We start from the raw sequence: 18,011 nt of genomic DNA, 5'->3' as shown, positions 1-18,011 counted from the left end.
TCAGATGGTCCTGGCTCCCAGCTTTGAAGAGACACACAGAGGCTCCAAGCAGATGGTAAGTGCACTGAGGACACCTTAAGGAAGAAACCCCAAATCTCACTCTCCCACTGTCACTCAGCTGGGTCATGTTCCTGGGACAGGATGTCCTGGGGCCTTCTCTGCTCAGAACCATTCTCTAGTCCAGGAGAAACTTGGACAGAAATGCCAGGCAGTCCAGGAGCAGTCTGCACTTTCCAGGGTGGAGGCCCAGCTGAGACAGCCACCTACCAGGAAGGACATCCAGGTCATCAGGGGTCAGAGGCAGAAACAGCAGCTCTGCAAGCCTGACTCTCCCCAGATCTGGTCAAAACCAGTGAACAAGGCCACCCCACCCTGAAGGAGAACAGGCCTCAGGCAGTGCCATCCCCTGGCACTTGAGCCAAGGACTGCCCAGGCAGACGATAGTCCTGTTGGCACATACCAATAGAAGTGAAGAATTCAGCCTGCACGCAGCCCAGGACACCAAACCAGGCCACCAGCAACGTGGACTCCCAGGGTTTCATGGTCACAGAGGGCAGTGTCTGCAAGGCATTCAGTGATAGTCATTAGATCAACAATGGTAAAAAGCAACTTAGTAGAGGACACATATACATGTGCACATATACATAGACATTCAAACATGCCAAACTCTGACCCAGCACACAGAAGTTAAGGAAGATATTCAGGACCACCAGTGGAAAGACACCAGGGTGTAGAACCAGGGATCTGCACTTAATTCTGTCCCCTGCTCTGGGAGGCTGAGAGACTCTGCCCTCTCAACTTCTGATAACCACTGACAACATGCGAAGGCTAAATGGGGAGGAGGGACAGTCACCCCTGGTTCTAAGGGTCTGTCAGTTCAAGATTCTGACCCAGACCTCTTCTCTGTTTGTCTTTCCTTCCAACACAGGTGCCAGGACAGTGCCAGGTGCTGAGGACCCACATGTAACACACCGCCCCTGCCCACAAGAAGGCAATGGGCAGAAAGAGAACTGGATACAATATACCCCAGGGGGTCCGCACCCAAAACAAGGTGTACTACAGATGGTCAGCCAGAAGAGAAATCAAACTGCTCCCTGCTGGTCTGCACCTGGCCATGGTGAGAGCAGGCTGGGCAGACACTGCTCTTCCTGTAGCAAGGCTGCTCGGCAGACACTGTCCTCATGGAGAATCACCATGTGCAAATATTTACTATGCCAGGCACTGAGCTAGGTGCTTGGGATACAAAAATGAATCAGCCACACAAGGCCAAAAACCTTAGACTGGGCTGGGCTGCTGACATAAGTAAGAGGCTGTCTTCCCATCAGCCTAGAAATAGCCAGACGCAGCTCTGAAGGCAGAAGGCACACCATGGGGCAAGCCCACTGGCAGTGGACCCAAGTACACAACGTAAGCTTCAGACATCAACTCCCAGCTTGGCCACGCGGCCTGGAGCACGCAGGAGGAACATCCACCTGAACGCCAGTTCTGCCAGTCCCTCTTCTTCCTGCTCTACTTCAGCCAAGCCCCACTGGAAATTTACTGAGAGAAAACAAGGAAAATAAAGGAAGTACAAAGGCTTTCCCTCCAAACTGCAAGCTTTATCTGACAGAATTCTAAGGCTGAGCTGACTAATGCCAGCTCATCCGTTTTTTGCCTGCGATGGTTGATTGGACGCACAGTCACACCCATCATTCCTCACTTCACCTTTCCAGGAGCAATTCCAATCCACTGTGGCTCCTGGTTAGGCTCAGAGAAGCCCAATCATGACCCTCAACCCCAAACGGGTTCCTGTATGAGGAAGAGGGGGGCTTCCCTGGTGGCTCAGCTTCTAAAGAATCTGCCTGCAATGCGAGAGACCTGGGTTCAATCCCTGGGTTGGGGAGGTCCCCTTGAGAAGGGAAAGGCTACCCCTTCCAGTATTCTGGCCTGGAGAATTCCATGGACTTTGTAGTCCATGGGGTCGCAAAGAGTCGGACACAACTGAGCAACTTTCACATGAGGAAAGGGAGAGAATAAGCGAGTGGCCCCCTTTAGGACAAGACTATTCAGCCCGCTTCAGGGTAGGGAGGATGGGCTAAGGGGTCCACTATAAAGTTAAGGCAGTAGAGGAAAGCAAGTCCCTGAGAAGAGGTGACAGGGCCCAGTCCAGCCCCAAGGGAAATCCCAGATCCTCCTTTTTCTAGTCACAGATCTGCTCCCAGACCTCAGCACCCTGCATCCACCCCCAGGATTCTAGAAGGCCTTTCTTCTTGCTTACATAAGACCCTTTCTCAGGATGGGGTCTGCTCCTTGTACTTCAAGAGGCTTCATCAGCTTAAGACAACACCTCCTGTACACATGGAGGGAGGGAACAGTAGAAACCCAGAGCCAGGAGGCTGTGTCTGCAGACAAGAAGGAAGCAGCCAACTGCCTGTCAGGCGGGGGTGAAGGGAAAACAGTACCCAGGCAGGAGGCCAGACTACACACGGCTGGAAGTTGGGGGGAAAGCATCACCGTTTGTGCCCTGTTCCATCACCAGTTGCAGTGGCATGCCTCCTCAGAGATCGGATAACAAATTTAAGGAAGGGAGAAACCTCACTGTTTCTTTCAAATTGGTGATATTGGCCATGGTTCATGCTTTATAGCACTCAGGAAAAAAACAGCCAGGTTCCTTCATTACATGAATACCAGCTGTCATTTCTCTGGAATGTGCTATCTGGCTTAGACTGAGACTATCCACGAATCCCAGTCTGGAGGCAGAGCCCAAAGAATCACAGATGGGTTTCTGGGTGACCAAGGGCTTATAAAGACCTGTTCTGACGGAGGAGGGGGCTGACGACCCTGCTGGCCCAGACCGCTAGGCACTCCCACGCAGCCCCCAGACCACTCAATCTAAACTGCCACCCTATCCCATCTCTCCTGAACACTAATTTGTATTAGGTGTACAAAAGGTCATCTAATCAGGGTCAGGTTGGGAGGCAGCAGTCTCCAAGAAGGACTGCATGTCACAGTGTGGGAAAAACCAACCACCTGCATGCCCCCCATGCCATCACATACCTATACCAGAGCTTGCTGACGACAGAGTAAGTGGGGGCCTGTATGCCTGCCAGTGCTGCCAGAAGCCCTCCAGGAACCTCAGAAATCCATGCTGAATAGGCCAAGAAATGGGCAACACTGAGCCCCCTTTTATGAAAATAAAGTAGCACCAAGCCTGCACAGAAAACCCTACTGAGTTTTATGTAAGCTGCATCCCAAGTTTTAAACAAATTCTGGCCCATATCTGGCACCCAACGAAAAGGAAAACCTCACCACAGATTTGTTCATGCCAGGAAACTATAACATCAGAACATGTTACATTTCTTCCACACAATGGATGGTTATGGATTGTGTAGGAATGGATACTGTATGCTTTTTAACACCAAGAGAAGACCAAAGCATCTTGTTAAGTGAGAAAAATAGGATCCCGAACAATATATACTCTATGCTTTCATTTTTATAAGGAATAATTTTTATATATGGAAATTTACATACCTGCATATATATGTAAGCAGAGAGTCATAAATCTAGTTGTTATCTTGGTGAAATAATTCTATTTTTCTCTTTATGTTTATTTGTATTTCCTAATCTTTCCACTAGAAGTTCTATGGGAAACTTGAAATATACTTTATATAATATCTAAAATAAGAAGAAAATAAAGCAAGCCCTCTCCAATGGACTCCAAAGAGACCCAGCAGCCTGAGTTGGGACCCCCACAGGGAGGTCCTTCAAAGCCTGACAACACCCCAGCGACAATAATTCGCCCACCAGGCAACCGGCACTATTTCTAAGCACAGGGTGGTTCCAAGACATACAATCAGAGGCCCCAGCAAGCCGGCTCTTTGGAGAGGACGTTCATAACAGGGCCAAATAGCCATGAAAAGATGTTTCCAATTGCAAACCAGCAGCGTCCTTAGCTTCTCCCCTTACCTCATCAGGCAGGAACCAATGCCAAGCTCCCAGCTGCAACCCAAATGCAACAGCTTGAGTTTTAACAATGTATTTAACAGCCTAGAGACAGAACATGGGTTTGCCAAGAACAAACAGGTCTTGTCTGGCTCCGAACAAGAGGATGCCTGCCTTCTGTGAAGGGATAAGATCTGCCTGAACAGGGCTCCCTCCAGTGGCCTTGCCTCCTGGTAGTGTGACCAACTCTGCATGGCACAGCCAAGAGGACCTGCGTGCTCAACCGAGCAAGAGTTGACAGAGGCTCCAGAGGCCCTACTACCTATGCACATGGATGTCCATTGAGGCCCATAAGCTGCTCTCCCTGGCACCCCAGGGGAGGGATGAGAGGTGCCCGACTCTCCTCACCTGATACTATGCCTCAACTATCACCCTGATCTGAGCCACCCCTAAGTCCTTCTTACAGCCATATTGGCCCCTGCCTGTACTGGTCTCCCATCTTTGTGGCCTCCCTCCCACCTCTGCTCTACAAAGTAGCCAGCACAGCTTACTGCATCCCCTCGTTTGGTCTCTCTCTCCCTAAGAACCCTCCAAAGGCTCTCCACTATTCTCAGAATAAAGTCCAAATTCCTTAGCACTTTTTGACTCTGCGTGACCTGGCCCTACTGCCCTCTCCAGCCTCATCTCATGACTTCAGATTTCATACCTTCAACAACCACATCACATGAAAAACAGTCTCCTTCACTGATAACCTAAAGAAGCCTAGATGTTCCTGCATACCTCTCCTTATGCAGCTGTCCCTCAGGATCCACAAGGGATTGGTTCCAGAAGACCCCACAGATACCAACATTCACAGATGCTCAAGTCCCTTATATCCTAGGCATCGTACAGTCAGCTTTCCACATTGATAGGTGTCACATCTGCAGATAGGGAGGGCTGACCGTAGTTTCTCTATCCAGCACCTGGACATGCTGACTTGTACTACCCACGTGGGTACCCTCAAAACCACAAGGCTCCTGCTTCAGTAACTAGAAAACGAAGTAGCAGAAAAGGCTGTACAAATCAGCATGCAAAAGCCAGCTGGGTTTTCAATCACAGTCTTGGCAAAGACTCGGCAGTCTAGGCAAGACTAACTTATAAGGAACTACAGGAAAGAAGACCCACACACTGCTATACTGGATGCATCTGCAAAACCACCTTGTACTCTCTTGGCCTCACCTGCCTCCTGGGCCACTTGCTGTGCCTCAGACCCAGTGAAGGACACTGCGCAGGCCCCAAATCTCAGACTCTTCCTGCAACTTCTAAACTCCAGTGAAGTGCCTTGCTGGCCTCTCTGGGGACTGCTAGAGGGCCTGGGAGTGCAATTGAGGACTGCGCAGGAGTGTGGGGGGTGGGGCGGAAATAACTGTGACCAATGAAGAACAGAAACAAGAGGACATTGGCAGATAAATCCCCTCTCCAGGCCTCCACTGAGAAGCAGCAGAGCGCACCCAGAGATGCCCTGAACAGCTGAACAATTAGAGCACCTCTGTGCAGACTAGCCAGCTTGCTACAGCACCACCTTGGATTTGCTTCCCTTCCTTCTCAGCTGCACTTTTCTCTTCCCTTACCCTTGCTTCTCTGCAACTGTACCTTCTAACAAAGCATCAAGTACTTAAGCTCTGTTTTCTGGGAACTAGGCTAAGCTAACCACTATTCATGTTTCCAAAAACCTTTCACTTCTACCATCTAATCCTCACCAACACCTTGTAAACTAGATAGATTTTCATCCCCATTTCAGGTAGAGATATGTAAAATACATAACTGAAGCTGCTCAACTCACATGCTACAGCAAATCAATGGCAGAGCTCAGACTCAACGCCAAAACATATATTCCACTATGTATTGCTGCCTTCAATCCTACTCAGTAATATCTGTTGCCATATAGCATCCTAAGGATTTCCCAAAAGGAGGAGCCACACTTTGGCCTAGCAGAACAGGCTTGCCCAAGTCAAAGACTTTATTGTGGTTCACAAAGCAGCCTTATGATATCCATGGCTGGATCCCACCAGAAGGCAGACAGCAACATGGGCTCACAAAGACAGAAGCATAGTGCCTCCAGTGCGAATGAGCAGTCACTCCTTCCCAGACATCACAGCACTCACAGATGACCAAGTGGGCCAGCTCAGGACAAGACAATACAGTCGAGCAGGCAGGCACACCACCCCTGGAGTCAGGCAGTCCCAGAGTTAAAGCTCAGCTCCACAATCACTTCCAGGTTTCAGAACCTTAGACAAGTTATAGTCTAAGGAGTTACAGTTCTAAGTTACAGTCTTGGAGCCTCAGTTTTCCCATCTGTGATAACATCTCATAGGGCTGTTCTAAAGACTGAATGCGATGACAGATGTCAGCGGGCAGCCTAGCATCAGGCACAACTTCCACCAGTCATCAGCACCAAGGGTACTAGTGAAATGGCAATAGACCTGAAGCAGCTGACCCCTGGAGAGAAAGAAGGTCCAGTCTATGAGACAGCGAAGATGAAAACAAAACAGAATCAGAGAACCTCCATGTTCCAAGAGTGTCAAAAGAGATTCAGGAGAGGGTGGAGTCAGGCCTAAAGCAGCACACTGACCATCGGGAAGTTAACTTTGAAAACTGGCCAATCACTGGCTCTCTCACCAAGAAAGGAAAGTTCTCTAGCAAAAAACAGGTGATCGGACCTATACTCTGGAATCTCACCTATTTCTATGTCTCTGACCTGCACACTCTGAGTTCCTACAAATACCAGGTCTCAGGATCATGGCCACACCCTGGGCCCTCAAGAGTGCCAGGTACAGAGCAGGGTATATTCTAGCAAACACTTCCTGAAACGTCTAGAGCAGATGCTGGTCTGTAATCAGAGTCACATCCAGTGAGCTGGAGAATTCACTACCCAAACATTTATAACCCTCTGCCCTGCAATGACACCACTTAAACACATACTTTCTCCTAGATCTCCAAGAAGTCTAATCCAGACTTTTCAGCCCCCTCTGCTCCTTCTGAGAATAAAAACTATATCCCTCATTCCACATTCGCAGCTCAAACCCCAGCGACCACAGGGGCCACCAGCCCTCTCTGCTCAAGAACAGACTGATGTCCCACCCTGGTGCACTTCAAAAGTCAAAAAAATATCGCTAGATTTTTTTGAAGTTTAACTCTCACTCCAGCACCCTGTCTGGGCTTGCACGTGCCTGCATCACAGCATTTCCTGCCAACCTCCATCTGCATAAAATTAAACTTTCGACAGATCCCAGGAGCCAGGGACACACCCAACAGCCCAACGCACACCACGGCCAGCGTGGCCACACACTGGCCAAGGTCTTAACATCCAGCCTCAGGCCCTCCCAAGGATGTGGGAGGGCAGAGTCAAAAAGGGAGGTCCTCTGAGGAAATGAGCAGACCCTAGATTTGCTACCCTACTCATTCCTCAGGGCTGTACCCATGCAGTCACTCCTCATGAGCGCTCACACTCTGAGCTCCTCCCTGGCATGTGACCAGCTGCCAGCATGAAGCAGCAATCTCAGAGAGATTATGAGTTACCCATAGGCAAGGATTATACCACCATCACTGCCTCCTCTCCCTCCTCCCTCATTCCAGCCCCAGGCACACTTTAAGCAAAAGCCCAGTACACAGGAGATACTCCAGGAATGAACAGAGATCGGCCAGGCTAAAACAGTGACAAAGTAGGCACTCTCCGGGGTACACCATTTCAGAGCACTAGACAGGATAGAAAGGCCTATCACAAGCCACAGACAATGCTCAGTTGCCATCATGTCTGCCTGCAGATTTCTCAGAGAACTAGGGTGGCCCAGGATGACAGCATCTCTGGGATGAGGCCCCCAGCCAACTCACCCCATCTTTGCTACGTGGCTTCCTTGGCTGGGCCACACAGTGGACAGAGTTGGCCGTCTACAAGTGAGGCTCAGGAATAAAAGGATTCAAAGCCCAAATATCCTATGAGTAGGGAGAAGTGAACAGAGAGGCTGGACCTGGAAGCCCAGAACAAAGTGAGAAACTGCACTCTGGAAGCTTCAGGGACTCTCTGAGCACAAGCCAAAGGAAACCACGGTTCATTTAACAGAGAATTAAATCATGGAATCTGCTATCCCAGATATGACATGGGCAGCAGCTTGCAAAACCGTTCTCTAAATTCTTAGGTGGACAGTGGATCTCTGAAAAATCAGAACATCTGAGAATGCCCTAAGCTGCAAAGCAATGTTCCCCAGCTCTTAATCTCAGGGCCAGGATCTCCTTCAAAAGGACTGAGGTTGTTGAGCTTCAGATGGTTTACATCAAGCAGCACAAGCCTCAGGTATCACTCTACAGCAGAATACACCAGCCTCAGCCTTGGGAGGGACTTTGATATTCTTCTCCACCTGAAAGGTGTCAATTAGAAAACAGAGACCAGGGGCTTCTGCCCTGGAAAAGGAAACTCCCACATCCACATTCATGCTGCAAGGGTACACTGAGCACCCTGCATATACAGGACACAATACCGGGCACTGTCCTCTCACTTGACGCTCTCTGGACAGGATCTCTAGGCAGCTATCCACTAAAGAGTCCCTTCCCCCATTTCCTTGCTTCCTCTAGAGTGCCCAGGTCAGCTTCCATTCACACAGGCTGTTCCTCTGCCTGGGTTACCCTTTATTCAACCTTCATCTGACCACTCCAGCTCATGGGTCACCTCCTCCAGGAAGTCCTCTGGCCCAAAGCATCCTGTCCTCTACCAAGTACCCACAGTCCAGTGCTCCCTCTGAGCACAGCACTCACCACACTGACCGGGGCCTGGTCTTTCCTGGTCTCCAGTTCGCGTGCCCCACTGGGCCAGCAACTCCTTGCAGTTTCTGATAACACTGAAGGGTTCGTTTCTTGAATTAGTTAACTAGTTACAAGTCTCCGCGGCTGCTGAGGCAAAACTGGAGAGGAGGAAAAAAAAAAAAACTTTATCATCCAATAGCCTGTCTCAATGGGAACCAAACAGGGCAAACGCTACAGACTTCCAAGCCTCTGGATAGAGGAAGGTGGACGTAACACCAAGCAGCCCCTAGAGGCCTGCCCGGCGCCCCTGCCTCCTCCAAGCTCCGGGTGCCCTCGGGCCGGGCCGCCCCTTCCCGGGAGCCTGACCCTCGGAGCGGCCACGCTCCCCACCCGGTCCGGCCGCCCCGAGGGGACCGGCAGGAAAGGCGCCGCTGACCTCACCGCCCTTAGCTCGGGGAGGGGACTCGGCGGCGGGACAGGAACCCACGCGGGTGCAGAAACAGGGCGGAGGGCGCGGGGCTGCGGCCCGGACTGCGCGACCCCCGGCCCCCAGCTCCCGGCCCCGCGCGGGCAGAAGGTTCGGCCCGGTGACCCCGGCCGGTGCCCGAGCCCCGCGGCGGACCGGGCTGCCAGGCGGGCGGAACGCTCACCGGGACACGCGCCGCTCCCGGCGTTTCCAGAACCTCCCGCGGCGGCGCTGGGCCCGCTCGGCACCTCCTCCTGGGCGGCTCCGCCTCCCGCCGCTGCCGGGCTCCGCCCGCTTGAGCCGCCGCCACGTCCCCACCTCCCTCTCCCTCCCGGTTCCCTACCTCCCGCCCACCCCCAACCCCGCTCCCACCCGCACCCCCCACGCGTCCCAGGCCCCCGGTTCCGCGCCCCGACAGCCTCAGCCAGGGGGCGCCACCGCCGGCGACCCCCGGGAAGACCCGGGCCGCCTGGCCGCGCGGGAGTGGGGAGCGGGGAGCAGAGAGCGGGCCCGGGACCCGGCGGGGGCCGGCCGCCCGCGCCCTTCATGCGGCCGGCCGCTCGCCGCACGTACGCGGCGCCCGCCTCCCCTCGGCGCTCCCTTGTGGGATTCTGCCCGCCCTCCTCCCCCGCCCCCTGGGCGGCTAGAGAGGCGTGCACGACCAGATCTTAGCGCGGTGGGGGGAGCATCCCTGGATGCTGGCCGACTCCCCTGGCCCCAGCTCAGGCCCGTTTCCTCGGTGGTCCTGCTGGATATGCCGCTCCTACCCTCGCCTCCCCATCATCATCACCATCAGGTGACGGGCCCTGGAGCTGGATTATCAGGGGTTATCAAGGAAGGGGACAGTGGAGAAGGACCTGAAAAAGATCTGGGATCCACCCCCACGACCAGGTTCCTAAAGGGATTCAGGCTGTCCCCAGCTCCTGGATCCGGCACTTCTGGTGATGAAATGTGTAGCTGAATAGGTTGTTGAGAAGGGAGACTATCAAAGATCGGTCGAAGGGGGGTGCACATTGGAGTCAACCATTGTTTTTCCCAAGCCCTTATATACAATACGGGCCAAAAATAGTGGACGCCACCTTCAGCCAATTCAGCCTGGGAGGGAATGAAGGCAAGGATGCTGCAAATCTCGGCCTGAGCTAGCGGGAGGCCCTGGCCACAAAGCAGGTTCCCACGCCTGCTCTGTGAACCTTTCTGCTCATGAATGAGGGGAAACACTGTCTGAGAATCTCATCAGGGAGCTAGCCCGGAGTGGGAGGTGCCCAGCCTCCGCCCAGACCAGTGTGGGGATATTCCCTGTGGCACACCGTCCAGGCTGGCAGCCCAGACCTGGGGAAGGCCTGAGCACACACAGAAATACGCACAACACATATAAAACACGGAGTGAACCACTGTTCCGGCCTTCCTCAGCCACTAGCTGATCTCCCCAGAGCTCAACTAAAACTGGACGGAGACTTTCCTGCCTCTGCTATACCCTGTTATACCACGGGAGCCTCCCTCTGTGTGCCCAGGTCTGCCCATCCTCTCTCCCTTCTCAGGAGCTTGCTGGACAGATCGTCCCTTCTCTCTCTTGAATGTTCAACCTCCTCCTCTCAAAGGGATCCACCCCTTGACCTATAAATATTGACAGGCCTTGGGACCTCCTTGGTGGTCCAGTGGCTAAGACTCTGTGCTCCCAATGCAGGGGGCCCAGGTTTGATCCCTCGTCAGGGAACCAGATCCTGTGTGCTGCAACTAAGACCCAGTGTAGCCAAATAAATAAATAAATATTTTAAAAAATATTTTCAGGCCTCTACTATGGAAACAGTAGAGGGCTCCCCTTGTGGCTCAGCTGGTAAAGAATCTGCCTGCAATGTGGGAGACTGGGGTTTGATCCTTGGGTTGGGAAGATCCCCTGGAGAAGGAAAGGCTACCCACTCCAGTCTTCTTGCCTAGAGAATTCCATGAACTGTATAGTCCACGGGGTCACAAAGAGTCGGCCACGACTGAGCGACTTTCACTTACACTATGGAAACAAAACCTCATTAGACCTCACCAGCTGCTGCATTTCTCTCTCCTTCTCGACCACAGCAAAATTCTCTGAAAGAGTAATCTGTCCTCACTTTTCTCCCAAACCTCAGAACCCTGCAGTGGGCCTTCTGTCCCCTTCTCAAGACCAAACAAACTCTCCATAACCTCCAAGTCTAAATTCAACAGCCCACTCTCCAGTCCTCATTTGACAAAGCCCCCAGCACCACCTGACACCCCAGCAGCCTTTGGTCACTGCCTCCTGGAAACACTCTTGTCCCACACTATCCTCTCTGGCCATGTCTGCCCATTTTCACCCCCAGCTCATCCCCCTCTCTCTCCATTAGTCAGTAAAGGTTGGGAGTTTCCTAGAGTTCAGGCCTAGGCACTCTACTTTCCTATTCTCTTTCTAGAACTTCTTCCTATACACAGATGAAGCACATTTGTCTCTCTACCCTTGCCCCTGACTCTTGAACTCCAGACTGGCTGCACAGTCTACATCTCTGCTGAGGGTCCACAGGTTCCTCAGTCAAAGCATGCCCAATGTCAAGTTCATGCTCTCTCCCTTTCTCCTGCTCCATGCCTATGGTATTCCCTGCCTCACTGGGGGACCCACCCCCACCCCCACCCCCACCAACAGTTACCTCACTGGAAGCCTGGGAATCACTCTCAGCAATTCCCTCTTCCCTGGCCCAGGCTGTGTCCTTCCATATCCCATGTCTGTTCAATTCTACCACCTAAATCTCTCTAATCCACTCATTTTTCTCCATCCTCTTTCATTTTTTTAATATATGACCATGGGATGCCATGTACAAAAAAGATCTTCACGACCCAGATAATCACGATGGTGTGGTCACTCACCTAGAGCCAAACATCCTGGAATGTGAAGTCAAATGGGCCTTAGGAACCATTACTACGAACAAAGCTAGTGGAGGTGATGGAATTCCAGTTGAGCTATTTCAAATCCTCAAAGATGATGCTGTGAAAGTGCTGCACTCAATATGTCAGCAAATATGGAAAACTCAGCAGTGGCCACAGGACTGGAAAAGGTCAGTTTTCATCCCAATCCCAAAGAAAGGCAATGCCAAAGAATGCTCAAACTACCACACAATTGCACTCATCTCACACGCTAGTAAAGTAATGCGCAAAATTCTCCAAGCCAGGCTTCAGCAATACGTGAACCGTGAACTTCCAGATGTTCAAGCTGGTTTTAGAAAAGGCAGAGGAACCAGAGATCAAATTGGCAACATCCGCTGGATCATCGACAAAACAAGAGAGTTCCAGAAAAACATCTACTTCTGCTTTATTGACTATGCCAAAGCCTTTGACTGTGTGGATCACAATAAACTGTGGAAAACTCTTAAAGAGATGGGAATACCAGACCACCTGACCTGCCTCTTGAGAAACCTGTATGCAGGTCAGGAAGCAACAGTGAGAACTGGACATGGAACAACAGACTGGTTCCAAATAGGAAAAGGAGTACGTCAAGGCTGTATATTGTCACTCTGCTTATTTAACTTATATGCAGAGTACATCATGAGAAATGCTGTGGATGAAGCACAAGCTGGAATCAAGATTGCTGGGAGAAATATCAATAACCTCAGATATGCACATGACACCACCCTTATGGCAGAAAGTGAAGAGGAACTAAAGAGCCTCTTGATGAAAGTGAAAGAGGAGAGTGAAAAAGTTGGCTTAAAGCTCAACATTCAGAAAACTAAGATCATGGCATCTGGTCCCATCACTTCATGGCAAATAGATGGGGAAACAGTGGAAAACAGTGTCAGACTTTATTTTTGGGGGCTCCAAAATCACTGCAGATGGTGATTGCAGCCATGAAATTAAAAGATGCTTACTCCTTGGAAGGAAAGTTATGACCAAACTAGATAGCATATTTAAAAGCAGAGACATTACTTTGTCAACAAAGGTCCGTCTAGTCAAGGCTATGGTTTTTCCAGTGGTCATGTATGGATGTGAGAGTTGGACTATAAAGAAAGCTGAGCACAGAAGAATTGATGCTTTTGAACTGTGTTGTTGGAGAAGACTCTTGAGAGTCCCTTGGACTGCAAGGAGATCCAACCATTCAATCCTAAAGGAAATCAGTCCTGTATATTCATTGGAAGGACTGATACTGAAGCTGAAGCTCCAATACTTTGGCCACCTGATGCAAAGAGCTGACTCATTTGAAAAGACCCTGATGCTGGGAAAGATTGAGGGCAGGAGGAGAAGGGGACGACAGAGGATAAGATGGCTGGATGGCATCACCGACTCGATGGACATGGGTTTGGGTGGACTCCGGGAGTTGGTGATGGACAGGGAGGCCTGGCGTGCTGTGGTTCATGGGGTCGCAAAGAGTTAGACACGACTGAGCGACTGAACTGTACTGATGGGATGCCATCCTTTAATAACTTGGCACAGGCATCTAAATATCAAAGAGATGTGTACTTAAAAAAAAAATGCAAAACATGAGAGTTGAGAATTAAGTTTTATTTGGGGCAAAATGAGGACTGCAGCCCGGGTCTCCATCCTCTTGCCCTTGAATGACTGCAGCAGTTTCGCAGCTGACTGCCCCCTCCATTGTTTCCTCCCATCTCTCTTCCATACAGTGACCTCCTCAGAATGCAGCTCTGAACCCATCACTTTCAGCTTAGTAAACTGCACTGTTCTCAGGAAAAAAAAATCCTCAAAGGGACCTGCAAGGCCGCAGATGGTTTGGCCCCTGCTCACTTCTCGAGCCGCACTGACCTTCCCCTCCAGTCCCTCTAACTGGCCATTTTCCCTCCCCATTCCACTCCCAGGCCTTTGCACATTCTTTTCTTTCTCTCTAGAAAAATGTCCCTCCTCCCCAATTAAATCCTTCAGATCCTCCCAGAAGGAATTTCCTCACTTCCCTGACCAGGTCAAAACCTCCTATAACAGCCTTTCATGCCCTACATGCTTTGTAACACTTGCAGCAGTTGCTATAGTTGAATGATTGTTTAGTTTAATGTCTGTTCCCCCTGCCCTGCCCACCACTACACACACACACACCACACACACACACACACACACACACACACCCTGCTGGCCTGGGGTCTCCAGGAGTACATAAACAATGTGTGTTTTTGTCGATCATCACATCCTCAGCAGCTAACACAAAACTGGGGCTCAATAAATATTTCATGACTACACGAAGGGATGGGTGTCTCCTTAAAGCCTTGTTCCATAAAACTGTAGCCAAAAGGCTGACTGAGGCCTCCAGAGTCCTGGGCCACACTCATTCCTAAGTGTCTGCTTCTAATCCTCTTCTGTCTCATATAAGGATACTTACTGTTGGACTTAGGACTCACCTGGGTAATCAGGATGATATGACTGTCATGTCTACTTCCTTCACCACTTTGCCTTCCTAGGGATGGGGGCTGCTTCTGTCCTGTTTATCACTGTGTCTCCAGGTCTAGCACAGAGCCTAGAACCCAGAACCTAGACAGAGAGTGGGAAAGAAAAATACAGGAATGAATGAATGGACATGCCCCACTAATGTGGCCTCCACAGGCTTCACTAACTACACTTAAAATGGGTCACTTAATAAATCAAGAGTCACTTTGAGCAGCCATGCCACACTCCCGTCCTCCCAAATCTACTGTGTAAATAAAGCCACACCTCCCTTCTGGTAATGGCTCTATCCTATTCATTCGAGCATTCACTCCACAAATATTTGCTGGGTACCAGCTGAGGCCCTGGCTAGGGATTCAGGGACCATGAAAATCAAAGGGGCTCTATCTAGTGGGGAAAACTGGCAGGTGAACAGACGCCCACCTAGTCCCAGTCTTAGAGACACTTCTTGGGCTCAAGATCAGGTGACTGCCGCCTTTGACCCCAGCCTGGTTTCATCTGGGGCATCACCAAATGAAACCCTACCCCCATACTGTCCCTAAGTGGTAACCCTGGCCAATGGCTCCTCAAAGCAGGCTAGACATGTCTACCCACCACCCCCACCCCAGAGAAGGACCTGGCATCTCTCCAGAAAGAGACGACAAAAATATCTGTGCTGGACAGACAGGTAACTGGATGAATGGGAGGGCGGGTGTGATGCAGCCTTTTGCTCTAAACCCAGGGGGTCCCCATACCCTGAGCCAAGGACCAGTACCGGTCCACACAGCAGGAGGGCGAGTAGTGAAGCTTCATCTGTATTTACAGCCACTCCCCATCGCTCACATTACCGCCTGACGTCTGCGTCCTGTTAGATTCTCATAGAAGCATGAACCCTACCAAGAACTGTGCATGTGAGGGATCTAGGTTGTGCGCTCCTTATAAGAATCTAATGCCTGATGATTCTGCATTGTGGTTAGTTGTATAATTATTTCATTATATATCACAATGTAATAATAATAGAAATAAAGTGCACAATAAATATAATGTGCTTGAATCATCCCAAAAACATTCCCGTCCCTCATCCATGGAAAAGTTGTCTTCCACAAAACTGGTCCCTGATGCCAAAAATGCTGAGGACCCCTGCTCTAAAAGGCAGGGGTCTGAAGAGGCATCCTGAGCCTGCCCTGCTCCTGCCTTTCCCCATTCACCTGTGATCCCTGATCTGGGAAGCAGGAGGTCTCCCAGACTGCTGATGACCTCCAGAAGGGAGGTGTGGCTTTATTTACTGCTTTATTTACTCTTACAGGGCCTGGAAACTACCACAAAGCCAGAAACCTGGCCAGGGTTTATGAGCACCTGGTCCCTCCATGGAATTCCCCAGAGCAGGGTTCCTGAGATCAGCCAGTGCCACAGAGCATGCTGACACACATCTGTACCCTTCAGCACAGTCAGCACACAGCTGGACTTGGGTCCAATCCTCCTCTCCAGGTTCTTCCCTTTAGGGACCAAGAAAAGACTGAATATATCTTGACTCAGGGCCAGCGAGAGAGGGCAAGAGGTGCAGCTTGAGTGGGGCCACCTAGTGGTGGCCTTGCGTGCATGCCAAGTGGCTTCAGTCGTGTCTGACTCTGCGACCCAATGGACTGTAGCCCACCAGGCTCCTCTGTCCATGGGATTCTCCAGGCAAGAATATTGGAGTGGGTTGCCATGCCCTCCTCCAGGGGATCTTCCTGACCCAGGGATCGGACCCGTATCTCATATGTCTCCTGCATGGGCAGGCAGGTTATTTACCATTAGCACCACCTGGGAAGCCCAGTGGTGGCCCTACTGCTTCAGAAATAGGGCCTCGCAGGTAGTCTGGTTTTACAGCCTGGTGTAGGACCCTGGGGTAGATATAGAGAATCTGGCAGAATCCGCAGGAGCCTGTGGTGCCAGCTCTGGACAGGGCCAAGTTGGTCCCTTCAGAGCGTCCACTTGGTGCATGCAAAAGATGAGACAGACCCAATAGAATGGCTACAAGTCCCCTCCTAGCTGCCTCCTCCATGGACCCTTGCAACTCAAGACAGCAGTGCAAGCACAAGCTGAGCTGTCATTACAGGGTGGAGAAAGGCATCCAGGGCCTTGGGAGCTATAATTACCCAGCAGGTCCAGGGCAGGCCCTCAGGGTAGAGACAACGGGCTTAGACTTCGTCTTCCCTCCTCACCACACTCGCCCCACTTCCATCTCGAGCAAGAAGCTTCTGGGTTGGTGCCAGTACCCAGAGGGCCAGGAGTTAGCTAGGTGCAGTGCTTAGAAATCCTGATATTATAAATATGCTTTTAAAAGTTATTGTTATAACAACACAGAAGCCCATCCTACCCCCAGTGTCACCCTGTCCCTCCTCCCCCAGGGATTAGGGATGGGTGAAGATGAGGTGAGAGTGGGGATAGCTATCGAACATCTGACTTCGCTACTGTTTAAAAGGCTGCATTCAGTAGTTTTACTTTTTTTTTTTCAGGCCTTGTCAAAATGTCGGAAGCCAGTAGAGCAGAGGGCAGAGAGGAAACAAGAGATGAGACTGCAGTGTTCCCGGGACAGAGTACCCTTGACTTCGTGGGCCCCCAAAATGGGTTTGGATATGATGCTGAGGGCAGGGAGAAGCCATCCCAGGGTGAAAGCTAGTGGGGAGCAGGATGCCATTTGGGATCTAGGGAGAGCACCCTGTCTGCCTGCTGTCGGGAGGAGGAGAAGGAGGAGCAGAGCCTGGGAGTGACTGGGGATGGGTGTGGTGCAGGGTCTACATGACAGCTGATGCTGATCTCAAGTAGGGAATGGCAACGCATAGAGAAAGACGCGGGTAGATTAAAGGATTAATAAGAAGGTAGACCAGGAAGGCTATGTTCATTCATTTATTCAGCAAATATTTATTGAAAGCTCTTCTCCCCATTCTGCGCTCCTTCTTCAGGTTGAGGCCCTAATTCACACCCAGAACGAGGTCTTTTCATCCTTGGCTCCCTTGACCCTGCCACCCCAAAGCAGGTCTTGCTAAACGAAATCAGTGGCAGCCCTCAGAAGACATGAGAACAGGGAGCAAGTTGGTTACCCCTAGAGATTACCCCAGCACTCTTGAGAGTTTCAGACTGACATGGAATCCTTAATCACAGCGTCTGGTTTCCTCAGTCATGAGGCTCCTTCCACAAACCACCCAGTTAATCATGGTCTTGGCACTAACTAACATCACCCTTCCTCACCCTGTGCTTCATTTCTCCCCACCCTCCTATTTTTAAATGAATGCACTTCTGCTCTAGTCATGCATGTTTCTAAGGCACCTCATATCCTTTCTGGAATGAGATGGATATCCATCCACTGGTGACCCTAGCCCAGGCAAGTTGTGCAAATTCTGTACTGTACAAGCCTGGGGCTCCATTCCCGTCACAGACATTGCAGATTTGATTATTTATGATAATGTACCAGTAGATAGAAATAAAATGAATTGCAAATGGGGTATTC

General features: G+C 50.9%; 1 protein-coding gene across 36 annotated transcripts in view; it reads right to left on the bottom strand.

Annotated features, from left to right (window-relative positions):
• The window catches only part of P4HA2 (prolyl 4-hydroxylase subunit alpha 2), a 70,884-nt gene that overhangs the window by 23,069 nt on the left and 29,804 nt on the right, over positions 1–18,011 (bottom strand). For 4 of the 36 annotated variants that reach the window (XM_081500140.1, XM_081500129.1, XM_081500142.1 and 1 more), the window contains exons 2-4: positions 14,500–14,629; positions 8,710–8,855; positions 461–560 (exon numbers count right to left, since the gene is read on the bottom strand). In XM_081500140.1, the coding sequence (XP_081356266.1) occupies positions 461–542 (82 nt within the window). In that variant the 5' untranslated portion in view covers positions 543–560; positions 8,710–8,855; positions 14,500–14,629. Of the gene's footprint in view, positions 1–100; positions 264–460; positions 561–8,709; positions 8,856–9,133; positions 9,413–14,499; positions 14,630–18,011 lie in introns of those variants that run through there. The other 32 variants (XM_081500139.1, XM_081500128.1, XM_081500166.1 and 29 more) reach the window with 17 other exon arrangements.

The sequence above is a fragment of the Giraffa tippelskirchi genome, chromosome 6 (assembly GCF_054371585.1).
Source record: "Giraffa tippelskirchi isolate mGirTip1 chromosome 6, T2T-mGirTip1v1.2.pri, whole genome shotgun sequence".
NCBI lineage: Eukaryota > Metazoa > Chordata > Mammalia > Artiodactyla > Giraffidae > Giraffa > Giraffa tippelskirchi.
This window is presented reverse-complemented; position numbering and strand designations above follow the sequence as displayed.